Source organism: Morus notabilis, unplaced genomic scaffold (genome assembly GCF_000414095.1).
Source record: "Morus notabilis unplaced genomic scaffold, ASM41409v2 Scaffold672, whole genome shotgun sequence".
Lineage (NCBI taxonomy): Eukaryota > Viridiplantae > Streptophyta > Magnoliopsida > Rosales > Moraceae > Morus > Morus notabilis.
Genome location: NW_010367156.1, coordinates 26801 through 53892, shown reverse-complemented (window position 1 = coordinate 53892; position 27092 = coordinate 26801). Strand labels below are relative to the sequence as shown.

The 27092-nt window shown below is 32.6% G+C and overlaps 2 protein-coding genes across 5 annotated transcripts; both read left to right on the top strand.

The window, feature by feature from the left end:
* Positions 1–1370: 1370 nt before the first annotated feature.
* LOC21387145 (glycerol-3-phosphate acyltransferase, chloroplastic) lies at positions 1371–12282 on the top strand. 2 transcript variants are annotated; one of them, XM_024174730.1, is made up of 13 exons: positions 1371–1862; positions 4041–4138; positions 4412–4498; positions 4638–4735; positions 5547–5604; positions 6357–6458; positions 6588–6649; positions 6742–6852; positions 7680–7758; positions 9684–9803; positions 9891–10004; positions 11308–11484; positions 11927–12282. In XM_024174730.1, exons 1-12 carry the CDS (start codon positions 1556–1558, stop codon positions 11440–11442), a joined length of 1371 nt encoding a protein of 456 aa, XP_024030498.1. In that variant the 5' UTR covers positions 1371–1555; the 3' UTR covers positions 11443–11484; positions 11927–12282. The 2 variants fall into 2 exon arrangements, with proteins under 2 accessions (XP_024030498.1, XP_024030497.1); XM_024174729.1 differs by having other exon boundaries at positions 11305–11484.
* Positions 12283–22363: 10081 nt separating this feature from the next.
* On the top strand, positions 22364–26734 carry LOC21387144 (protein ABHD17B). 3 transcript variants are annotated; one of them, XM_024174726.1, is made up of 6 exons: positions 22364–22864; positions 23734–23770; positions 24627–24863; positions 25069–25116; positions 25870–26416; positions 26489–26734. In XM_024174726.1, exons 1-6 carry the CDS (start codon positions 22497–22499, stop codon positions 26569–26571), a joined length of 1320 nt encoding a protein of 439 aa, XP_024030494.1. In that variant the 5' UTR covers positions 22364–22496; the 3' UTR covers positions 26572–26734. The 3 variants fall into 3 exon arrangements, with proteins under 3 accessions (XP_024030494.1, XP_024030492.1, XP_024030493.1); XM_024174724.1 differs by having other exon boundaries at positions 25870–26734; XM_024174725.1 differs by lacking the exon at positions 25069–25116 and having other exon boundaries at positions 25870–26734.
* The last annotated feature ends 358 nt before the right edge of the window (positions 26735–27092 follow it).

Below are 27092 nucleotides of genomic sequence, written 5' to 3'. Positions count from 1 at the left end.
AACAAAATCTTTTTCTATCCTTTAATTTGTCTTTCCCTTTTATTTTATTTTTCATTCTTACCTAACAAAGTGCAAAAGTGAACATCAGATGGGACAAAAGTGAAAATAACATGTTGATTTTATAAACACTCCCAAACTTTAAGAAAGGTTTATTTCACTTCATGAACTATGTAAAACCATTTAAAAGACCCCTTTTGTATATATATTGCTAATAAAATGACGATGTAACACTATTTATAATTCCACAAAATACTCCATAAATTAATAATTTTAAGTCAATTTGTCCCCGAACTATTGATTTTGTGTAACCTTATTGATGTGTGACCAAGTAGAAATTAGAGAATAAAGTGAGAATTTAAATAAAGGAAGAGAGAATTGAGAGAGTACCTAAATTAAGATAGATAAGATGAATTATGAGAGAGATAAAATAGAATAGATAGATAGAAACATAATGAGAAGAACTCAATAGAGATATAAACTAAAAACACACATCATGTTCATTTCACAATACGAATAACAATGTTTTCTCTCATAAAAATTTAAATTCATTTTTTTTATTATAATGTTTTTCAATTTTTTTTATTATAATGTTTTTTCTCATATAAAATTTACTTTTAAACTAAAATTCTCAATTTGAATCGTGAAAAGAATATGCCGTCGATATAAATTGTCAATCATCAAAAGCCTAGATAAGAATTTTAATTACTAATATCTAACTTAACTAATTCAAAAATAATCATACGAGATAAATATGATCTTAATTTAAAATTACATCTTAAAAATAATTATAAAATTCAAATTAAAAAAATCCTAATCTTCATCATCAGTAACACTAGATTTTCTTTTAAATTTAGGGCACAAGTATAATAATTCTAAAAGTATTTTGAAGGATTTTATATTTTTTAAAGAGTGAAATATAAATCATTTTTAAAATTTGAGTAACATGTTAATCAAGATACATAGTTCGCATTCATGAAACAAATCCCAAACAAGCTAAGCTTGACGATGACGATTTGCGGTCACGCAAAGTCGTCGGCGGAGCTTCCTCATGACAGCGATGGCCCAATTGGGCCCATGGAATCTCTCCACTTTGGCACAATTTCGGAAAATAATAATGAATCACAATAAGTAAAAAACGACATCCAATTGCAGTGATGAAGTGTCACATTCACACTCGTCCATCGCCGTAATTATCCACGTGTCCTCATTTCCTCCGCTGGCATACCCTCACCCAATCCGAACCCAGCGTCATCAACAACGTCCCACGGTCACGTGGGCCCCTCCCAAAACGCACGTGCCGCCAAAACGCCCACCAATTCTTACCGAGTCGCCTCCGAGTCATTGAGTCAGCCCCTCCGAGTCTGGCGAAAAACACCACCGAAGTTCTCGGATGATCCGAAACAGAAACCTTTTTAGAGAGAGAAAGTCGGCTTCTTAGAGAGAGAAAGTGAAAGTGAGAGAGAGAGAGAGAGAGAGAGATCCGTTAAAGAAGCGTTGTAGCGTACGATCAGCTCTCCTCCACATTCTCTTCTTCTTTATCTATTTTTGATTGACTATGTTTATCCTATCCACATTCTCCTCCGCCATTGCCACTGCCACTGCCGTAGCTTCTCCTAGGGTTTCCTTCGCTTCTCTCTCTTCTTCTTCCAAGGTTTTGGCCGTCTCGGTCAGGTTGGGCGGGGCGAGAAGGTTCGCTTGTCCTTGTTTCTTTGCCATGGCGGAGCTCGTCAAGGACAAGGAGGCGGCGTCGTCGGCGGCTGCTGAGAGTGGCGGCGGCGTCTCGGCTTTGGCATCGGGCTCCGGCGCCGAGAGGAAGGAGCCTAAGCGTTCTCGCGCGTTTCTCAATGCCAGCTCCGAAGAAGGTAGGCTTTGCTTTGTGTTTGGTTTGTGAGAAAATAATGCGGGATGGAAAATGAGAAATTGTTGCGTTGCGTTGTGTTTTGGATTGAGATTGTGCTTTTTAAATGCTTTGCTTTTTATTTATTTTTACTTTTTTATTTCCTCCTCTCTCGTGCGTTCTTTTGGTCCTCTTTTTGTGCGTGATTAAGAAAACAATGGAAAACATAATCAAATTTGAATGTACGAAGCAAATGAAGGTGTTTGATTGTTCTGAATTACTCGAAGGTTCATAATTTTTTTTTATTCATTGATTACTTGGCACTGGTGCATAAATAATGCCAATAATTTTATCACGAGTTTAGCGAGTGCGATTAATTGATAATCAAAGAATATGTAGAATCTAATCATATAAGACATTGTTTATTTGGAAAGATTGGAATTTTAGTAGATTGTTGTCACCTGAAGCATAAATGACAGTTGAATCAGTACATGGTTAACACACTTCTTCACTCCCTTATTGTATAATAATAATCTCAAGCAAGTGTTCTAAAAATGGTGCCAGTTGAATCAGTGCATCAGATGGTAGGCTTGTTCATATATCCAATTTTGGTGTTACGCGGATTCAATTATGGCAATAAATATTGGTAATCTTGTTTGTTTTTGTAGTTTGGATTATGAGGCGTGTTATTTTTGTTCATAAAACATGTACGTTGTGCTTTTGAAAAGGAAATTCTATACATGTTTTCACCACTTTGTTTGGTCCCAAGAAGATTTAAACTGATTATAGCAGTACAATGTTCACTAACATTCACCACTTTATGTGCTTATGGTGATACTTTTGTGTTTCACCACATTAGAGTAGCATTCAACTTGTCTAGAAATCAATTATCTTAAGCTGTGAATACACTGCTTTTAACTGACTCAACTATCTCTACAAAGTCTGAAACTTTTCACAAATATGAGTTTTCTAGTTCTAATTTTTTTAGTAAACTTTTTAGTTATAGGTTCTAGTGTTTCCTTGTTCTCTGTTTCTTCTTTCATAAACGCCTTGCTTCTTATTAGAAAAAGAAAAGAAAAGAAAAGAAAATTTTGTTTATTATGTTCTAATGCACTTTTTTCTTTTCCTGCATGGGGAACTATGACTAGATGACTTACTAGCTTCTTTGGAATCAATCTCTGAAACTTTCCTGAAGGTCATAGTTGAATGTCTTCTTTGAAAGGAATTGGTTATTTGCAAAAAGTTGATTATGAGTCTATTCTTTCATGTCACAAGTTCTTGATTAGTCATAATTTTGGTAATTTGTTTCCTTGCATTTTCTTTATATTTCAACTGAGTCCTTCAAATTAAGAGTTTCATTCTCAATTTAGGACATTTGAAGAAAGGTAATGCGACTAAAGAATAGAACCTAGCATGAGCTTTATCCTGACACAATATCTCATTTGCTTTACGTTTGTCCTAGGTTGACATATAGAGAGATAATAAATCTTATTGCAGCATGCTCTCTCTATTGAAGTATCAGAATTTAAATGCAAACAAACAAATGAGACATCTAGGGCAATAGAATTTTCTTTCCTTCTTCTTTGTTGAAAGTTAGGTGGGGAAGATGGTGTAAAATATCTTAAATGTTTGAGGACATGAAAACATGAATTAGAAAACACTCATGGATGTTTCATCGATCTCTTTCTAATTCTTTTTTTTTTTTTAAATAAAAGAAATAAAAACAATAGCTTAAGCTTTGATCCACTTACTTGGCAAAAAAGGGGGAAAAAATAAAACAAGAAAAGATTGTCTTGGATAGAAGTTCCATAAACTTAAGCATTCACTCTAAATTGATTTTAACATGAATGGAGCTGCTATCAGAACCAGCTTGTGAAACTAAAATTCTTTTGTGGTTCAATTATTATTATTATTTTTTAGTTTCGTTCCTAATTATGTTATTGAACTTCAATATTCTTGTTTTTTCCCCCTCATTTTAACAGATTGGTTTTCAAGATGTTTATCGTACAGCTAAGGTGTTAACTTTGGAAAATGCATAAAGATGAAATTTTAAAAATAAATCATGCAGCTTCTATGAACACATATTTAAAGTACATAATAAAAATTGTCACTTGGACAACTTATTTATTTCTAATAATCTTTTCCAACTTATAATGGGCTTTTTAGTTTCAATTTTTTGATTTTGGTTGAAAATCATGTGCAGAGCTACTGGCTGGAATCAGAAAGGAAAAAGAAGCAGGACGGCTTCCTCCAAATGTTGCTTCTGGAATGGAAGAATTGTATCACAATTATAAAAATGCTGTAAATATTTACTGTCAACTCATCTTTTACTCAAAAATATCAAGATATATTCTTAACAGTTATATTATTCATATATCTGATCATGTTTGACATGTCGCTATTACTCTGGTAAGTATATTAGGTATGTTCTTTGTTTGTAAATCTAACACATAAAAGGTTTATTGTAGGTTTAGGATGCGTTTTTCGCTTATAATGTGCTTATATTTTTCTCTGTTTTCCGATATGTATAAACTCTGTTTCTCTTTTTTGATTCACATGGTCTCATGTTGGCAGATTTTTCAAAGTGGAAATTCCAAAGCCGATGATATTGTATTGTCAAATATGGCTGCTGCACTGGATCGCATATTCTTTGAAGTAGAGGTAACATTGAGCTTTGTATGCTTTATATAATGTCGTTATACATGCAGCACAAAAGATGATTAAAATTGGCCATAGCCATGTTTGATATACATGCAGCCCACGATTGAATACAATCTTACATGTTATCTTCACGTTTCAGGACCCTTTTGTCTTCTCTCCACATCACAAAGCACTGCGAGAGCCTTTTGACTACTATATGTTTGGCCAAAATTATATTCGACCATTGATTGATTTCAGGTTAGTTAAAACTGTCAGAGACTTTTGTTTATCATCCAAAATAGAAAGTAAAAAAGAAACCGCAGAAGTTTTCATTTTCATCTAGTGTGAGACTTCATAGTTAATTGCCTTCTGTAAGAGAGAGAGAGAGTGGCCAAGTCTCCATTTTCATCTGGTGTGGGACGTCATAGTTAATTGCATTCTGTAGTTTCTCTTTCGTTGATAAAGTTCTTGATGTAGGGTCAAGATGAAAGATAGAATTTATAGAGGAGAATAGAACATAGATAGGGAAGAAAAAGCCACTAGAGAGATTCTAGAGAGAACATTAACTCAAGAGAGGAAAACCACTGATTCTATATTCATTAACCATTCTCTAAATTGAAATTACAATGCTACTATGTTTACAGGATTACCAAATAACAAAATAGGAAACTAAATCAACATGAAATATGGAAACTCGGTAGTGGGAAACTAACCTTACCTCTAAAGTAGCATAAATTCCTAATTAAGCAAAATAGGAAACTAGATCAAAATAAAATAAGGAAAGTTGGCTATGGGAAACTATGCTAATAACATAAATCCCTAATTAAATAGAAATTGAATGTTAAATATTAAAATTAACTAATATAAGATCCCCATCAATGACTGTTAACATTCTTATTCCTTGTTGTTCCAATTTCTTTTCCTTTCCTTTACGGATTATGCAATGGACCATTAATTATGAGAATGTTATCTGTGCTTGATGAGTTCTTGTCACTTCTTAATGAGATAATGTCAGTTCCTTCATGTTTTACTGTTTTCCTAAACTAAAGATTGACCAACTTTAATGCAGAAACTCATATGTTGGCAATATTTCCATTTTCAATGAAATGGAAGAGAAGCTTCAGCAGGTATCTATTCTCGCAACCAACTTCTACTTTCCTTATTTTTAAACGTGTTTGAAATGTGACTATTTTCTTACGTATATATGTGTAAATATATTTTGAAACCTTTATTTCACTAGTCTTTATATTTCTTACATAGCTTCCTTGAACAACTTACTTCTAGAGCTAATATATGTTTGCATCGTAGGAAGTAAAATCTGTTGAAACACATATTTAGGATAACGGGGTCAATGGGAAGGCATGATAAGGTTGTGAGAAGACACTGTTATTAGTTGAACTATAGCATATATGACTAAGAAAGCTTTGAACAATATGTGCATCCACATTTGTTGATTGGTCCAATTCTATCAATGCATTCTTGGCATAGGCTATGAACTTTCGAACCACATTTCTTCTTTTTTGTAATTGTATTTAGAGCACACTTAATCTGTATGGAACTGGATTAAAGATGTCACCTCCAAGCTGAACTAGGAAGAGTTTGGAATTGCAACGCTTCCTCCTGTTTGTTGTCTCAATTATGGCTTCCTCTTAATTGTTTGAGATTTGGTCGGTAAGACCTAGATGTTTCTGTGTTTTGCAACATGCAGATGCCATGTTCTTTTGTTGCGTTTAGCTGTTCCCCACTGTACCAATGCGTGATCATGTGGTCAGTAAGATCATAAGAAAAATAGAAATGCTCATCTGTGTTTCGTAAAGAAGAAATAAACACTCAAAGGTGACTTCGCGATATGGTTGTTATATTCTACTACTGATTGCAGGGTCACAACATTGTTTTGATCTCAAACCACCAAACTGAAGCAGATCCAGCTGTCATTGCCTTGTTGCTTGAAGCAACAAATCCTCATCTTGCTGAGAACATGGTGAGCTATTTTTTGCTTTTTTTGCTCTCTCTTTCTTTCTTTTTTTTTTTTCGGGTATATCATAACCAATGTCCTTTTCTCTTCCTCTAGAAACCTGCACTTGACCAAAGTTTTGGTTTTGTTCTGCAGATATATATTGCGGGAGATAGGGTTTTAACAGATCCTCTTTGCAAGCCCTTCAGCATGGGAAGGTGCTTCTGAAGTTTTGAAATATGCTTAATGCTGATTTCTCTCATACGCTCTCTAATTGTTTGGATAAAGCTTTTCTGTTATGTTTTCCCAGGAATCTTATCTGTGTGTACTCAAAAAAGCACATGTTCGATGTTCCTGAGTTTGTTGAGATGAAAAGAAGAGCAAATACACGAAGCTTGAAAGAAATGGCTGTGCTTTTGAGGTAACTCCAACTGTTCTATTTTTTTGTATCTAATCAAAGACTCGGTGTGACATACCTGAGTATAGAATCTGCTGTCGTTGAAGGCTGTTCTTATTTGTTTCACTATGGGTGCTCCTGGAAATCATGCTCCTTGTGTAAATCTGCTTTACGAGAATGAACATCGTACACCCTATTTTTTTTATTTCTCTTTTATCTTCTCTTATTTTTCCACCTTTCTATGAATGTTTGAAACTTAATGTAATGTAATCATTTGACCAATTGGTGAAATCACGCTGAAAAAGGGGAATTTCCTCCCAGCTTTTTTCTATCCCCACCACTAATGTTTATGCTCAATCAACTGTGGTCCTTGTATTTTATGATGATTGACGGTCAAAAATCATCATATCACATGTGGATAGTATTGAAACGGGGGAAATTCATTTCTTGAAGCTCTATAAGAAACATGAAGGTACAATGGAGGGGAAAGGAAAAGTGGAGAAAAAATTATGTACATGCGCTAGTTTTTAGAGGCTACCAGAGTTGAGCTGGGGAGTCTGTCTTGTGTAGAGACGAAAATGCTTGTACCTAACATTTTCAGCTTCTTAAATATGAATAAATAGATAACATTTTTATCTGTGGAGAAAGGAAACGACTTGGAGTTTTCAAAGTTGTATCTAATGCACATATAGAGAAAGGAACTGACGGATTAATACTGTAACAAAATCTGTGATTTTCAGAGACCTGATAGTCGGGTTTAATAATTGAATTGGTTATTTAACGTCTGCATTATGTATGCTTTTGATTTGTCATTGATATGGGTTCATTTAATTGAACAAATTTGAGTGCAGGGGTGGGTCACAAATTATATGGATTGCACCAAGTGGTGGTAGAGACCGGCCAGATCCTGTGACAGAAGAATGGTATCCAGTAAGATTTTCTCCTCCACTTCATTAGAGTAAAAGATTATAGTTGTGATTTGAACCCGCATACTGTTGTTCAAACTTTTTTTTTTTCCAAAATATCCGGGGTCCTGTGATTTATTTTTCAGTTTGAACTCACCCGGTCAGATAGCAAACCACTCGATGATTTTGGCGTTTCTAGTGATCATTTTGAATCTCCAGTAATCGTTTTGTTAGGTTGTTTTCGATTCTTGTTTTTAATGTTGGACCAAGGGAAGAGAAAGAAGATAGTCGGAGAAAGAGAAGTAAAAGAAAAGAGAGAGAGAAAAAAAAATAAGGGAGGGAATAACAGAATATATGACAATTATTTGTTGAAGCTGAAATGTTTAGGATTATAGACAGGCTGTTCTAATCCAACTCTTATTTGTAGTTTATGCATTCCATAAGTTGTTATATGAAGGGGTAAGGTTGTGGAAAGAACATAGGACTAGGATACAGAGCAATAAGGGTTTCAAAAGAATCCTTGTTCGTCATCACGGATAAATCTCGTGTAAAAAGACGTGATTATGCCTTTTAAGACGTACAAAACACTGACGAGAGTTGAGAAAATGAGAAGCGGGGAAGAAAGGAAGATACTTTGGACCTCTTACCCAATTCCATTTGGTCCTTCATACACGAGGTTTTAAAATTTTCTTTTGAAGGAAATACATTGGGAAATATTTTAGTCCTTGTTGTTTCTTAGAGCCAGTTTGGTAGTGCTGTAGATTTTGAAAAAATTACATTTAGCTATACTGAAGGAAAAATAACTTTTATAAAAAGCAGTTGAGTGTTTGGTAAACTATAATTATACAAGTGTTGCTGGTTCCAAAAGCAGTGTAATAGTGTTTGGTAAATTGTGAGGTTTAATTGATGTGGGTAGTTAAGATGACCGTAATTAATAATATTAAATTAATATATAAAGTAATTAATAATTGATAATTATTTAGTAAATAAAAATTAATATATTAATAAAATTAGTAATTAATTATAAGTAATTACTATGTTAGTAATGCACTCATATTTATTAGATTATATGTAATTAATTAGTGTATTAAGAAAAATAATTTGTATATACATAACTTATTAATATTGGTAATTATTCTTTTTACAATGATTAATTACTAATTAACAATTATTAATTATTATTGAGTAATATATTACATATTGATAATTATAATTTAATATTAATTATTAGTCGAGTAACTACTATTTATTTTTTATTTACTAACTGTTACTAGTTAATAGATTATAATTAACATAATATATGATTGATATATTAATAATTATTTATTTATTTAATAACCTATTATTACTTGTCTTATTGTTAATATGTTATATACTTAATTTTTAGCAATTAATCTTTAACTAAATAAATAATTACTATATTATTTATTATTTTATTAACAAAATTAAAAACACAATTTAAAACACATTATTTTATTAACATAATTTTGACAATTACTATTTATTTATTAGTTATTAAGTATATCTATTTATTAATTATTAATTAATATATAATATAATTAGTAATTAATTATTAATTATTTAATATAACTTTGTTGATAATCATTAATTATACTATGTTGATTCCCGCACAATCTAGAAGCCAAAGTTGTCTTTGGGCTGTTTCTGATTTTGGCGGTAAATTTTTCAAAAATTCTTTAAAAATCACTTTTTATGGTTTTTACCAAACACCATTATCAGCTTCTAATGGCTAGAAAAGTGATTTTGGGCGCCAAGAAGCACTACCAAACGCACCCTTAGTTTTGGCAGAATGTCATTGTAGTTTTCATTTGTACTTGTTTGCATTATGTGCGTTTTTATTTGTTATACACCGCTGCTTCCATAAAAGTTAAACATGTTTGTTTTCATAATGCAATTGAAATACATTTATACTGATATAAGGGCGTTTAGGCACCCTTCGATGCTTCTTCCGTGGACAATATGAGAAGGCTTGCAGAACATTCTGGTGCTCCAGGGCACATATATCCCTTAGCATTACTGTGTTATGATATCATGCCCCCTCCAAGACAGGCATGTTGTTTCTTTAACTTGGTTTCTTGTGGAATACTAGATTTCTTGCCTCTTCCCTGACTTTTTTTTCTTTATTTTTTTTTCCAGGTAGAAAAGGAAATTGGAGAGAAAAGAATTATCTCCTTCCATGGAGCTGGTTTATCAGTAGCACCAGCAATCAGCTTCTCAAATTTTGCTGATTCCTCTGAAATATCTGAGGAGGTTGGTTTAACTGATGCTTCTGTGTGTGTGTGTGTGTGTGTGTGTGTGTGTGTGGCTGGAAGATTGTCTTTTACTCTCCTGGTTTAGATGTAGTGCTTCTTATATAATGCTTTTGAAGTCTCTGTTTTGGAAAGTTCTCATCTGATGTAGGTTTTTGTGAAGAAAAGCTCATTTAAAAATGTGGCATGATTTAGTTTGCATTATGGATGATTGGTTCATTCAAATTGATATCCATCACTATTTTGGTTGACCTTGTTGCATGGGTTATCCTCAACAGTTGCGGTTTATTCAATAAAGTTTTTTTAAAGAATGAGTAGTCTATTTCTAACCAAAAACAACAAAAAGGACGGAGAGCAAGTGAGATAGATTGATAGACTTGTGATTTTTACTTTTTGGCCGCCTCATCAAATTAGCTAGCACATCATGTGTCAACTTATTTCTTGTTGGTGGTGGGGTTTTGGATGTGTGAATGGGATAATGATTCAACTATAGTTACTATAGTGCGGTTCAATATAAAAGATAAGCTAATGCTGGCTTACAAGAATATTGGTTTTTGTGATGTCATCGACTTGTCTCTCTGAAGGCTAATCTTTATACAACATTTTCCCGCATTGAAAATACAACCATGTGCAAGTTTCTTAGTAATAATCCATAAAACCTCCATAGCTATGAGGTCCTTTTTTAAGAAAATGAAGTTGAATTCTTCCAGACATCCAAATAGGTCCTGTAACGTGGGTGCACTGAGTACCATGTCCATAAAATAAAATGCTTCGATTTATGCTCTTGATTTCTTACAACTGAAAAGGTCTTAGTGAGGATGATGTCAGTGAAAAAGGATCATCCATTAGCAATGGTGGAGCTACGTTAATGTGACTGGGGGATGTTTGTTAAGTTTTGATTTTGATCCCATTTTATAAGAAAAATTATAATTGTGCCCCCAATCAATAATTTAATTATATTACTATGTCATCATTCAATAGAAGATTACCTTTTTTTTTTTTTATCCTAGTGCCCCATCTGAAAAATCTTCTGGCTTCGTCACTATCCATTAGTAGTATGATGTAAGGCGGTAAGCCTGTAACATCAGTGATCAATCAGGTGTATGTTATCATGTCCATAGTTTCTTATTTATTGTATTGGCATGGAACTAAGCTCCCTTGAAATGCTGAGATTGATAGACAAGAAATTGCCATTGCTTGATACGTAATTGGTACTTAGTTTTCCTATCCTGCTAATATAAGAGCTTTGTGAACTTGTATGATATCTGTCGTGTTCTCTTGATGTTGCGCCTTTCCTCTAGAAGGCTAAGCAGGCGTACACAGAGGCACTTTATGGGTCGGTAACCGAGCAATACAATGTGCTCAAATCCGCTGTGCATGGAAAACAAGGATTAGAGGCATCTTCTCCCACTGTCTCTTTGTCGCAACCGTGGACCTAGTCGATCTTTCTACCGAGTCTATCAAAATTCTTTAATGATCAGGTACTCTTTTAGCTGTTAATCATTGTAAATAAATCCAGAAAAACATTTAGTGCTTCCTCGGTTTCTCCTAAACCATAAAGAGGGTCTTAATGAGTTAGAAATATGTAGCATGTTAATATTATGGATCAAGATAACTGCCCCTGAATGTATTTGGTAGATAGAACTTTCCTTGTTTAAATTCACATGATGAATCTAGATTCTTCTGTTTTGAGGATTAATTGCCTGTTGCACATTATACATTTTTCCCATAAATCGTAGATGATTTTTTTTTTTCCCTCCTAATGTGAAGACCAAAAGAGAAGGATGAATCAAGATTCGTCTCTTAAAGAGTATTTTGTTTTAGTGTCGAGGGCATTTTCTCATTCCCAAGCCTTATTGAAATTTAATTCTATTTTTTTTTTTCAAATGGGATTATTATCTTATTTGGCTTAATTTCTTGCAGACTAGGCCCTTTTTTCTTTTGACATATTCTCATAGCTTCTTGACCATAAGACCGCGAAATGGTCGGTCCTTCAGTGCCAGAATGCTCTTTGAGAAGAAGCCCTATTACCTCTAAAACTCCCTCCACAGATGACTCTATTAGCTCACCTGTGAATATGCTTATGCAGAGCTGAAATCTTCAGAAACTCTGAGCTCTTGGAAGCTTTAGCCTTGGGTATTTTCTAGTGTACAGCTGGAGCACAAGAAAAGCAAATTTGCAATGTATATTTTTACTCGATTTCTAAGTTAGAACTTGGATCTTATAATATTAAGTTCAACTGTATTATTTCATTTATTTTAAATGAGTTCTTAAGCTCTCATCTCAGAAACCATTTTATAGAGTAACAATGTCTGAGCATTTCCGTTTTCCACCGATGGCCAAAATACCGTTTGCTACGCCGATCAGATTGTTTCAAACATCGTACTAGACGTCGAACTTTTTTTTCGCCATTTAAACTTTAGTTTGTCTAAATTAGAACAAAACTTTCACTTGATTGAATATGAAAACTTGGGCCGTGTTTAGAATTGATTCCGTTTTTGTTTTTTACGTTTTTTGAAAAAGAAAAAATGAAAACGTTTTTAAAACAGCATTTGGCGCAATAAAGACAAAAAATAAAAATGAAAACGATTTTTTAGTTTAATGTAAAATGAGAGAAATAAAAAATGATTTTTAGTCATTTTTCATTTTGTCCTCTCTTGAGTACAGAGAGAGACATTAATAAGTTTTTTTATATTAAAAATAATCTTTTGATAAAATTACTAAACGTATTTTTAAAAATAATTTTTATCTGAGATTAAAAACGTAGTTATTTTTATTTTCATATAAAAAATAAAATTATTTTTAAACGAGTTCTAAACGCGCCATATGTCTGCGCCATAAAATTCTAGCAACTTTAATTGCATAATTTTTGTTTGTTTTGGAATAATCTTTAGAACCTCCGGAACCAGCTAAAAAAAAAAAAAAAAAGAAAGAGGAAAGGTTACTTCGTTTTGGGTTGGGTTTCCTTATATGTGGTCGTTGAGTTCAGAGGTAATGATTTACTGTTTGGAATGTCTCCTGAATTAGTGCAAAGGAAAATTATAAGACAGGTAGTTGAGATAATTGGTCTTTATTGTAAGTAGTAAAGGTATTACCGTATTTTGCTTGAGGAAAATGCTTGGTGGGTGAATCAAGTTAATTTGAGGGCATCTCTAACACAGTAACGAAGAACCACATCCTTTTAATTTGACAAAACTGCAGATGCAAGAATCTGAAAAGTTTTAGAGGTACAATGTTCGTGTTTGTTTGCAAGAGTTTCTGCACTGTACCATAGCAAACCCTTTTTTTTTTTTTTTTTTTTTCAGAATTCATCATCCCACTATTTATTAAAAAAATATATTTCAGTAGAATGTGAAAAATATTCTGTCAGAAAAAAAAATTTATAGTAAAAAATAGCATAAATGATAAATTTAAAATGATGATGGAAATAAAAAGTGTTATTTTTAAAAAAAAGAGATAAATACTCTTTATAGTGTATGGATTTAAATTTTTATTTTTTATTCTTTATTAATATTCTTTATAGTTAAATAACTATATTAGTAAAAAAAATATTAATTAAAAATAAATGATAAAAATCTAAACGCATATACTTTAAAAATAAATACAATAATTCTCTTTTTTTTTTTTTTGTTGACATTCTTAAAAATTGGCCCACCGTAAAATCCTTCAAAAAGTTGTGTTTTGAAATAGTAAAAATAACTTGCTTTTTTTTTCCTGCTAATACAACGATAACTTGATGTTTTGAAAATTATAAATTGTGAAACTACCTTTAGTTTGCAATGTAAAAACATAAAGTAAAAGAAAATTTAAGTTTGGTTTGAATTGTATTTAATAGCATTTTAGGAAGCTGATTTGGAAAAAAGAGAAAAAAAAATATAAAAAAAAAAAACTGTTTTCTGATTTCATATTTCCAACCTAGTATCCCAAGAAAAGAAATTGAGCTAGAAAGTTGGACTACAAAACAGTTTGTTTCTTGATCTACTTCATTTTTTTTTAATTAAAATCTCAGAATACATGTCTCTCTCTCTGGCCGTTGAAGAAAACCTTGACGCTGTTGTCAATCCTACGATGTTCATTACCAATTATACCGTGGAATGAAAGTGCGCCTCACGTGGCTAAACTGTGCATGGCAGCATGTGATCTAATTCTTCAAATACATCCACATATACATGCACATATATATACACACACATATGTAGATATATATATATATACATACACTAACCCCCCACACGTACTACTGACACATTAATCTGCTGCAACTTTGCTTGTGTCTCTTCTTTTTTATGTTTGTTTCATGTGTGAGGGGAAGATCACGGGCACTTTCCCCACCGCAACTTTCAAAGTATCAATGCATGTCACTCATTAAAAAAAAAAAAAAATGCCCATTTGAATACTTTTTTGGCTTGTTTTTACGTAATTTGCTTTTTCATCGGTAACAAAGAAGTGCAACCCAAGAGAGAGACAAAATCACAATATTTTAAATTATAATGTAAGGAAATATTATAGTTTAACTAAAAACTCTAGCCCCGACGCACGGCTGATGAGGTTCCAAATCAATCAAGGGCATGGGGTTTGTTTTGTGTACATGAACTTATTTGATTAATGTTGTAAATGTTGCATGCACGATGTTTTGGAATCATCTCACATTCTCATGTTCTCTCTCTCTCTCTCTCTCTCTCTCTCTCTCTATATATATATAAAGATTAGAACATATATCGATAATGATGATTATAATAATACACTAGTATCGAATAACCGTATCATAAAGAGGAGGCTCCGTGGATTCTCTGCAATTGCTTATTTGCTTCAAAATTAGCTTTTGCTTACATGTCTTTATCTTTTTCAATTGGAGCAAAAAAAAAACAAAAAAAAAAAAGATATATAAATAGATTTGGCTGATCTTGTGCATATTTCCTAAAATGAAGTGAAATTAAAAGGAAAAAAAAAATAGTTGGAGGACACTTTTCTTCATTTATTTGCTTGGGAAATAGTTCCTTAATTGAGAGGTATTTTGTCATGAGTAGTCCAATTATATATCCATCTCTGCGTCTTTATTCAAAGATATATTCTATTTGTCTTGTTTGTATGGTTATTCCATGACAACAATGTATACCTTTAAACCCCCCACAAAAAACAAAAAGAAACTTAATATGCGTTTGCTTAAAAGAATAATGATGTGATGGGAATAGGAGTAAGAATAGAATGACACTAGAATAGGAGTTAAATTAGTGATGGAGTACAAATTAATATTAGAATTCCATTGACTACAAATTAATATTAAAAATCCCTATTAAGTTATTTGAAAAAAAAAAAAAAAAACTTTCCTCCTTTGCATGGCGGTGCATATCACTATCGAATCATTTTTTTTTTTTTTTGGTTAAAACACTATCATGTTATATATTAAGTTGAGTAGCCACCTTCAGTTTTACATTCCGGCTCTTAAACTAATTATTGTTTCTCAGCCAAAATAGGCTCAAAACATTCATACATTACAACCTTGTGTAATGAGTTCGATATGATCCAACAGCGTTCAATTTCCTTGGACTTATCGGATAATGCTCTGATAGGATTACTCTATCGGCAAATGCAATTTTTTTAATAATAGTCAAAGGTTTTGCAAATTTCCATTAAATTATAACACTATTTAATGTAATATGATTTGAATGATGCCCATATAATATTTCTTTTAATTCTATTACCAAATTCTCAGTTTTTTCTTTTTATTATTATTTTGATAAAAGGTTAGCTTGAATTTTCAAAATCACATTTCTCATCTCTATATACAGTTGCTTTTGTTTTATGGATAAAGACATACTTAGATGTCCAATTTCTTTTCCCAAATCCTCAACTCCTTGAAAAATGAAGCTAGGCTTCCCATTGCCACAAGTGGCAACCAACCATAGAAGGATGACAAAGTAGGACCCCAAATGCAGTCCCAAATCTCCAAAATCTCAAGAGTGAAAAAAACATTATTTTGGCAAGTTATATCCAATTATATGATGGTCCCCATGGCAATTTTTTTTTTTTTTTTTTTTCTATAGTCAAGTTAGAAATCAAAAGAGTAAGGTGACCTGTACCCTTGCTCAGCTCAACTATCACCCATCAACTCAGATAGAGGCTCACTTATTGATGTAACAATGGCATGTGAGACTCCACGTCCCTAACCCAACTGGCCCTTGCTTATTCGTTACTAGTTTTGTGGTGAATTTTTCATTTTTCTTAGAGAGACTTGTAGTGGGTTTTCTTTTTGCAGAATAAATTACAAATAATAATAATAATAAGGTCACTGCCACTGGTGACTCATCCCCTTCTTTTATAACGGAAATCGGAATTACTGATAGAGCGGAAAGGACACGAGTCAATTCTAATTCAAAAATGAGTTGAGTTTCACTCTTTTTAAATAACAAGTTTATAGTTTGGTCTCGTTCACTTCGCAAATTTAAATTTTTAATTTGAATTGAGATGTGACATTTTTTTAGAGCTTTTTACTATAGTAAAAAAAATTGATGTGACATTTTCTGAGAGCTTTTTACTGTAAAAACCTAAAACTAAAAACTCAAATCGGTGAAATGAACGAGGCCTTTATAATTCTTACCGATTCGAGTTTAGAATTTAAATTTTATTACGATAAAAAATTTTTAAAAACAGTTATATTTAACTTTTTTATTATAATAAAAAATTATTACATAAAATTACATTTCAACTCGAATTAAAAAATCGAATCAACAAACTAAACGGACCTTAAAAATCTTAAAATTAGGGTATAAAATATTGAATCATGAACCATTTTAGAGAGAAAAAAATTCTTCATATTGACGGTCCCTTCAACCCTTTTGTGTGCTTTGGTTTTCAGAGCTGGAGGCACCTTATGCACCTAGGGTTGAGTGGACTCATACGAAGCTATCATCCTACACTTTGGTGGGGGTGATTTGTATGGTTTTTTATAGTCAGATAATTGATTTTGAAGTTCTGAGAATGACATCAAATCAGTGGAATATGTAGTTCAAGAACACACCCCAAAAGAGGGAATGTGGATTAAGTGTATGTTATCCAATGAAGAAAAACCAACAAAGATTATTCCTATCTAGTTTGGGTTCACTTTTGATTATGAGCTCTTTATGATAAAATAGCTTATCCAAATATTCTTTAAATTGGTTTCATACTTTGGGATCTCACTGATTTTAGAATTAAGTTCGCAAAAGGATATTAATATATACTTTGGATAAGACTAACAAGATAATTCTACAAAGGAGATGCTAGATTATTACATTAGACAATTAAGTATTAACCCAATATACCTTTTGGACAACTAAGTATTAACCCAATATACCGTAAAGGCAACATTCAGCTAGCAAATACCTTTTGGACAACTGAAGCAAAGCAATATTTGTAGGGTTCTAAGCAGTATTTATAATTTTCCTACGAAGAAAAAAACGTGTAGCTTTTTTTTTTTTTTTTTTAAACAAAAGAATAATAATTTAAATCAAGACAATACAAACACTAATACTGACTCATATAACCTTAAACTATAAAAAAAAAAAAAACCATAATTCAAATAATAATTAGTTTCACCAGTAAATCTAAATGAAACACTCAAAGACGAATAAATACACACCGAATTTCAAATTAGACACTCAAACAAGTACACTATGGAGCATAAATGTGTAACTTTTGCTGCTAAAGAGTGATGATATACAACTTCAATGCACTATCTGCAGCAGCGTTGGAAATGAGTCAAATGACTGTTAGAGAGCCTTTGGGCAATTGAGTAATTAGCCTCACTAGAATATCCTACTCAACGATGAACACACTTCTTTTGACAATTATTGAAGATGAGAAATGCAAAGTCAAACATACTTTGGTTATGGCATGTTTAGCTGAAAAACTATTCTTTACATTTAATGATGTGCATATAGTAGTGAGTAGCTTTTTCTTCATCATAACTTGGGTTGAACTTTAGCCAATGTTACTTTTACTAGGTGAGGAAAAGGCTATATTTATATATAGCTTAAGTTAAGAAAATATTCATAAAAAAAACACTCTCTTTAATTTCTTCATACGTACCACTCTTGAACTCTTTCACAATTTTGCTATATAAGAGCATTAACGCAGTTATAATTGGAAAAGAGTAAGGAAAAGTAACACCCACCAAATTAATTCAACCCCCATAGTTTGTAAGAACACCCAAGACTAATTTTCCTTCAGATTAGTCATGTGGCAAATTCACAGCCATATATTTTAATCTTAATTTTTTTTTTTTTTTTTTTTTTTTTTTTTTTTTTTTAAATTTAGAGATAGGAGATTCAAACTCTATATTTTTTAATAGAGATAGGTATTAAATTATTGTTAGATTATGTCTCTAATTATAAAGATATTCGTAATTTTAAACAATGCATGTAGTCCTCACTAGCTTTGTTTGAGTGAAAAAAGAAAACTTTAATCATTTGTAAGATTGGCAAAATATAACATGTTTGTTCAAATTAGTTTTATTTGTTTCTCATTTGATAAGATGCTACTATTTTTTTTAATTGATAATTAGGGGGGGCAAAGGGGATATCATCAAGTTGTTATTATTATTATTTTTTTTTATGCAACGCAGTATTAAATGTGTTCCCCTTCTAAATTCAAAACCGATATCTTTTTGTTCATGACCTAAGGTCATTGGTCTTAATAATTTAATGCAATTGTCTTATGCGAAAGAGAAAAATAAATTAATGAGTCATGACGGTGACATTCAAGTATTTGCACTCGGCAAATTTTTTTTAATAAACATAGAATCTTATTGAGAACAACAAATCATAATTACATGTCCACCTTCAAATAAAAATGATCACGCTAAATGGTAAAACCAAGGAAACAAATGAAGAAAACAAAGATATGTGACCCACACAACTATTCTGCCATCCTTGCTATTTGGTCATAGCTGATAATCGTCCAAAGTTTGATATTAATTTGCCATGCAATATTGAGTTATTTTTGCTTTAAAATGGTTAGAATCAAACGATTAATTGTCACTTTCTTTTTAGCATTTGCAAGCAGATACTTAATTATAAATTTCTTGTTTTTTTAAAACTAATATATCATAGAGATTCTAAAAATAATAATAATATATCGTAGAAAAAACACTACATAGTCCCTTTTTGGATGATAAATTTTAGAGGATTTTTCATATAAGATCTCAGAAATAAACTACTTCCAAAAGTAAAATCTAAATCAGAAATTGTTTTTCTATATAATTTTTCATTTTTATACCCAATATTAAAAAAATGTGCACCACTTAAACAAGGTTTTAAAAAAAAAAAACCTAAGTTTTATCAGCGAATTACTAGTACCTAAATGCATTTTTTTTTTCTTTTTGTTTTAAGAGCTTATCTAATAGGACCAGAAAAAATGAACTATCGATAATTTTTTATTTTCAACAGTTAAATCTGTATAAAAAATTATCTATTATGTATATTTTTTTAATCTGATGTAATTTTAACATAATTTAACGTTTAAAAATTGACATTGTAACGGTAAGATTAGCCTACTAAAAAAACTCCATTATGCATTTTAGTAACGAGTAATATAAGTTACGATTAAATGGGATTGGATGATGGAATCGTTTCCACTAGAATTGAGGATTAATATCGTTGAAGTTACTACTTACTAGCCTTTTTTTTATTTAGTTAAGGAAGAATAAGTATATATTATTATAAGGGAATGACTTTTTTCCCTTTTTTTTCCTAAGAAAATAACTTTGTGGTGACTAAAGGATGAGATAATTTACTGCGATTGGTAAACTCAGCGTTGCCTAGTAAATTTTAAAATATACTGAACAACAAAATTTAAAAATATGACTTTATTTTTTAAAAAATTCAAGTCACAACTCAAATTCTATTATTATAATATTTTCTATTATAAAATTCAAATTTTATTTTTTATTATAATATTTTTTTCTCACAAACTCAACTCAAATTAACTTAAGTTGTGAAACAAACACCATCGTAATCACGTCTTCCTTTTTGAACATGTATGGGATTTTGCACTCCTTTAGGGTGCAAGATTTAATGACCTTTTTCTGGTATGCCAATGAATATTTTCTCTAATATTCATAAAGCAAAACGCATGCATTATTGTTTCTTTTCCGGGTCAATAATGGTTTGCAAATAACATCATTATGCTCCTCTCAAAGCACAAATTAATCATGTAAATTCCACAAACAAGGAAATTGATGAATCTTAGAAGCCACGGTAGCTATCAAATTATCAATAAAAGAAAAACAAGAAAACAAAAAAAAAATCATTTCAAGAAAAGAAAAAGAAAAAGAAAATCACACAAACACCCTTTAATTTTTGTCAAAATTAGCGTCGTCCCTTGATTATACTAAGACCTCTAAAATGCAAATAATAATAATAATAATAATAATAATAATAATAATAATAATAATAATAATAATAATCTATAACAATATATAAAAATGTCAATGAGTTTCATTATTTTCAACCAAAGCGACATAGTTTTAATTGCAATTCACCCTTTATGAACAATATTTTCATTGTTCACTCTTTTTTTTTTGCTCTTAAGTTTTTAGTCGAAAACACATGAACAATAATAGTGTCACTACAGTTTCTTTTTTGCTCTCCAAAATTTTTTTCTCTTTCATATAGTCATTTTTTAATCTTTTTTTGGCTACTTTTTCTAAAATTTAATTTTTTTAATTTTAGTTTCGTTATGCGCTATTATATGCATTTAATAATAACACGATAATTAAAACTTAATACACAATAACAATATATAAAAATGTTAATAGGCTTCACTATTTTCAACCAAAACAATGTAGTTTTGGTTGAAAATCACCCTTTATGAACAATATTTTTCACTGTTCAATTTTTTCTTTGTTTTGCTCTTGATATTTTTCCCTTTTACTCTCCACGTGCATAGCACGTATTCTTCAACGCAACCGATCCCTTTCTATAGCTATAGCCAAACTTGATAGACATGTTTTGGTTAACTATTCAATTTTTGAGTAGTGTTAAGGACAAGTTTAAGTCCAATTATTTTGTACCAACTTATGTAATATAGACTAATTATTTTTTTTTATTGATAAATGTAGTTATTATTACTTGACGAGACAATCTTTAAACAATTATTAGGGTAACAACTCATTTATCACGTAAGTTGATATAATAAAATTAAGATTAGAGTTAGTGTCTCTAAGATGATTTTAATTATTTCATTTGAGAAGCATTCCTTAAATGAAAAATCCGTAGATAATAAATTAGTAGGAGGATTATTTGGTAGGCATAGTGTGAACCACAAGATTTTCATCAAGTTTGGTTAATCTATCTACTTAGCTATTCTTTTCTCCGCTAATCAGCCCACTTGATTATCTTTAAAACAAAAATTAATTATTGATAAATTAGATAATAATCAAGAGTGATTAATAAAACTCACTCATACCTTGCATTTTGAGATTAAAAAAAGTACATTTTAATATTTTGAACCGTATCACATTTATGTATTCACATTGTAATTTATGTTAAATATTTTTTTTTGCATCTTTTATATTATTATTTTTTTACCAAATTAGTATATCATACTGCCTATAAGACTAACTCCGTCACTACTGAATAAAAACCCCTAAAGATCCTAAATAAGCAGCACAAGTAGACAGCCTTATGAGCAGGCAAATTGAAGGATATTTTTCTTGTAATTTTGGTACATACATCACACCATTGAGACTTGAGGGGGTTTTTTTGTTGTAATTTTGAAGAACTTTAAGGGCATCACTATAATTCTAAGAAGAAACAAAAATGTAACAGATGTCAGCATCAGACAGCGAGTATTTTGTGTAATACTCAGAACAGAGAGTGCATAAAACTCCTCAAAACGGACAAAAAACAAATGAAAGCCTTTCGGAGAGAGAGAGAGAGAGAGAGGATGTAAAATGGGAAAATGAGATGCAAAAAAATATATTGAACAGTGATCTGCTTGGCTGTACAGTAGATTCTGACAAGCAATGAAGTCATGCACTTAAAAATTGCAACTCAACTCGTTTTTTTCCATTTTCCAACCCAAAAAAACTCTCTCTCTCTCTCCTCTTCTATATTTCTTTCTCTGTCTTGCCACCCTCAACACTCCACACTTCACTCTACACTGTACACTACACTACAGAAATCTCTCTCTCCGGGAACTCTGCAGCTATTCTTACGCCATTAAAGCTGACCTGACTTTACACAAATATAGCTAACCACCATTTTCCCTCTCTCTCTCTCTCTGTTTCTCTCTCTCTAAACCCACAAAGGGAAAAAAATAATAATAAGAAAACCATTCTCAACTTCAACGAAACTCTCTCTCTCTGTAAAAACCCCAAAACTCATTTATCAAAAAAAAAAAAAAAACTCTCTTCACATGCATTATTCAAGCTTTTTTCACGCTCAATGAGTTGGGGTGTGAATGTAAATATTAATATTATTATTGTTGTTGTTATTTTTAAAATATTATTATTATGGGGTGCACGTTCTCGGACCTAGCAGCTAAATTCGCCTTCTTTCCGCCGACGCCGGCGACTTACGCCGTCAAGAAGTGGGACGGCGAAGGCGGCGGCGGAGGAGACGGAAAGCTGACGGCGGTGACGGTATCGTCGTCGAGCTCCAAAATGACGGCGTCGTCGTCGTCGGTGCCGCTAGCGGACGACAACGCGTTGGACGTGCTGATGATAGAGACGAAACACGGGAACAAGATTGTCGCATTCTATCTGAAGAATCCGTACGCTCGCCTAACGTTGCTCTACTCCCATGGCAACGCCGCCGACCTCGGCCAGCTCTACGATCTCTTCCTCCAGCTCAAGGTCAATCTCAGGGTTAATCTCATGGGGTCAGTCTTTTCTTTTTTTTTTTTTCCGTAAAAAGTTAAAAAAATGCTCATTTTCGATGTTGGGGTTTTTTTTTTTTTTTTTTTTTATGGAATTTTGGATGTGGGTTTTTGGTTTTTGATTAGACAAAGATCAGATTTTTTTTTTTTTTTTTGCTGTACTTCTTTTGACGGTTTGTTTTGAAATGTGATTTATTGTCTTTATTTATGCGTAAATGGTCTATATAAGATCTGGGCAGATTTTACTTTTACTCTGGGTATATCGTAGTCGAATGATTCTCTCTCTCTCTCTCTCTCTTTTCTCTTTTTATTTATTGGATGGAATATTTTATTATTGAAATGGGAAAAAAAGGGGGAAAGATAAGAAGAAGAAGGTGGAACTTGAAAGGAATTACTAGTTTTCCCTCGTTGTTAGTTCTTACTAGTCCTTTTCCACCGTCCGTTTTGTCCATTTTCTTCCTTTTTCGCCTTCGTTTAAAGTAAATGGTAATTGTTTTTCACCAAAAAAAAAAAAAAACTGTATATGCAGCTTTACTGTTTTTCTTGGAGTTTTGTGCCTCTGGGGCTCCTCCATTTTCCTCCATCATTGTCCTTTTTTTTTTCTTTTCTTTTTCTTATTTATGGATTTCTATATGACGTTTGATTTCCATAGTTGGGTCCTTGAGATTTGTGCTTATCAAACTTTTTATTTTTATTTTTATTTCTTTTCAAAATTCCACGTTCTTCGTGTTTATTAGTACTCAGTTCAGTGTATCTAATGATTCTAATGGTGCTTAACCTTTGGTTAAACTGTGTGATCCTTTTTTGTTCCCTGGAATTTATTTATCTGTGTTTTTTTTTTATATAAATTTATTATGAATTTTATGATGCAGATATGACTATTCTGGTTATGGAGCCTCCACTGGCAAGGTATGCTACAACTCTATCATGTGAAGTCCATTTATTTATGCTTTTCTTTAAGTAATTTTGAACACATTTACTCATAGCACATTTATTCTCTTGACATTGACAAATTTGAAATGAGCTGCTTATAAAGTTCAATTGACACTTTACTTAAGCAGCATTCTCTAGAGTTAGTTACCATACTAATGGTCATTGCATTAGCAAATTTGGGCATCTTACGAGTTATTTTGGGACCATGGAACATTATGCAAGGTATTAGTAGCAGTTGTGTGTGATTGACCAGAATTTCGAGCTAATCTTCAGGGAGGGAACTTTTCTTTTGTTGAGGAGACAAGGCTTCTACTATTTTCGGGGGCGTGTTGGGGTTTAGATGTATTTATTAGGAGTCATGTTTCTTCTGAACAAGTCGATGGATTATTTGATAGCTTGTGATGAGATTTGGAGCTATATTCTCTAAAAATAAAGTAAAATTGGATACTCTCCTTGACTTCGCTATTGTTTTCTAGAAGAAGATTTAATTATCATAAGAGGTATATTTTTCATAGGGAGTACGATAGATGGGAATTAGATTTGCTATCTGCCACTTATTTTGTGAGCAAATCAATGCTCTATTGTTTATTCATTAATTTGGTACACCAGAAAAGTCGTTGGATTTGTTAATTTACTATTTGATTATGGCCGGAATGATACTTGTGGATGAGTAGCCATTCTGCGGAAGACTGGATTGCCTGCCACTTTTGAATTGTACACAATCTCCATCTGGATTTGTTTACAACAATTGTTGTAATATCTTTAATATCTTTTCATTGTCATGCATATTTCTTACCTTTTGTGGTAATACTATTGTCTTTATGAAACCCAGCCTAGTGAATCAAATACATACGCCGACATAGAGGCGGTATACGAATGCCTTCAAACTCAGTATGGTGTTAGCCAGGAAGATCTAATCTTGTATGGACAATCTGTTGGAAGTGGACCGACATTGCATTTGGCAGCTAAGTTGCCTAGGCTAAGAGGTGTAGTTCTACATAGTGCAATTCTTTCTGGCCTTCGTGTGCTCTGCCACGTGAAATTCACATTTTGCTTTGACATTTACAAGGTACTTGATCTGTTTGGCCTCGTCATGTTGTGAATATATATGTTTAGGTTTTAGCACAGGCCCGATTTTCTTGATGTCTTTGCAGAGTATTCATCGCCATTTTCCATACGTGTTTTAGAGTGATTCAAAGATCAGAATGCAAGATTTTTATTCTTGTTCTATGTTTTTTGCTATTTCAAGCAATTAATTGTTATAATATCTGCAGAACATCAACAAAATAAAGAAGGTTAAATGCCCCGTGTTGGTGATACATGTAAGTATTTCTAAACATATGCATTAAGATTACAGCTTTGCTTTCATGCTGTTTTAGATTATAAACTCATAAAGACAGCTGCATAAATATCCACATAAAAAAAAAAAAACTTATCGGCTTGCTTTGCAGTGTAAGCATCCTGACCTTTAAAAAAAAAATCCCTTTCCCTTGCTTTTAACTTCTTTGATTTGCAGTAAAGCCGTAAAATGGCTTGGCTGCAAAGTTTAAGGAGTGGGAGCAAACATTTATCTGATCTCAAACAAAACTGAGTTCTCTGTTTGATTGGGCTTTTTACGGTCATCAAACATTAACCATCATAGTAGCTTTTATCGGTATTTCGCTCGCAGACGAGTGCTGGAGTAACAATGCAAATAAGATCCATAAAGCTATTGGGTAGGTCACCATGCATTTTTCGTTTAAGCTCAAGGTCCCGATCCCGGCAATTTTCCAGTGGTGGTTAGATAGTCTTAAATATCACTTATGTAGGATTGTCCTGAATATAGCATTGTAGAAGCCTTTACAGCCGCCCACCCTCTATCTGTTGTAGAGCTGGGGGCTCGCGATGTCCCCTAGCTCTGCACAGAAATGATCTATATATCTTAGTTGATTAATAGCCTGAACACACGTTTGCATAAATTACAAAATTGTCTCCATAATTAGAGATTGTTTTAATGAAAATCCGAGTGCTTTTGTTAATGCTGCTCTATGTATACTGTCAACAATTTTGATTTGAGCTTGAAAAATGTTTGACAGGGTACGGAAGACGATGTTGTGAATTGGTTACATGGAGATGGGCTATGGAAAATGGCAAAGGATCCATATGAGCCGTTGTGGATCAAAGGAGGCGGTCACTGCAACTTGGAGCTTTACCCTGATTACATCCGCCATCTTTGCAGGTTCATCCATGAGATGGAGAACATTACCACCGAAGTTCGTCTCAAGAAGATACGACAGAATCTATGTTTGCAAAAGAGGTCTAATTCATCGTCCGCTGCTACCACAAGCCGGTGCTGCAAAATTAAATGCTGGCGACCAAAACGCCCTGAATGTTCTAGACCGAGGTGTGTCTCGTGCTCCTGGCGACCCAAATGCCCTGAGTGTCTGAGACCTAGCTTCGGAAAATGTTGTTGGAGACCTAAATGCCCGACATGCTCGTGCCCAAAATGCTCGTGGCCGAAATGCTCGTGCCTGAAATGCTCGTGCCTGAAATGCTTGTGCCCGAAATGCTCGTGCCCGAAATGCTCGTGCTCGTGCCCGAAATGCTTGTGCCCGAAATGCTCGTGCCTGAAATGCTCGCGACCCTGCTGCTGCATTCCATGTTTTCGGTGGAGATGCTGCGGCCCGAAATGCTCGTGCCTGAAATGCTCGCGACCCTGCTGCTGCATTCCATGTTTTCGGTGGAGATGCTGCGGCGGAGAACATTGTGGTGGGACAAGTGAAAAGCAGGCTGGCTAACGGTGGTAGCGATCATATGTATAGATTGGTGATACTTGCTAACGCCCTTCTAATCTTTGTGCAGTAGTGCGAGAGGAAGTAGTTGTTTGAATAGTTGTTGGTGGTATAATTGAATATTCACTTTGTTTTCTTTCTCAATTCTTTTTCATTTCTATAACTTCAATTTTACACAAATTCTCTTGTGATATAGTTATTGTTATAACTTTTTCACTTTGAGTTGTATGCTTTATTATCATATCAAAGTGATGGGGGCGATTTGGTTTCTGAAGGAAAGCAATTGCCAATCTTTTTATCTGAAAAAAAAGGAGCCCTTTGGAGCAGTTTGATGTCGTTTGGTTTTGAGATGTTTTATAACATTTAAAAACATTTAAATTTGGAAAACAAAGGTGAAAACTTGGAAGGGCAGAAAGGAACTTATTGTCTGTAACTTCTAATTAAATACTTGGGATAGTGATTTTGACGCTAATTCACTAGACTACCTATTCTGTTCTTATTTATTTCTTTATTTAAAAAAAAAAAAA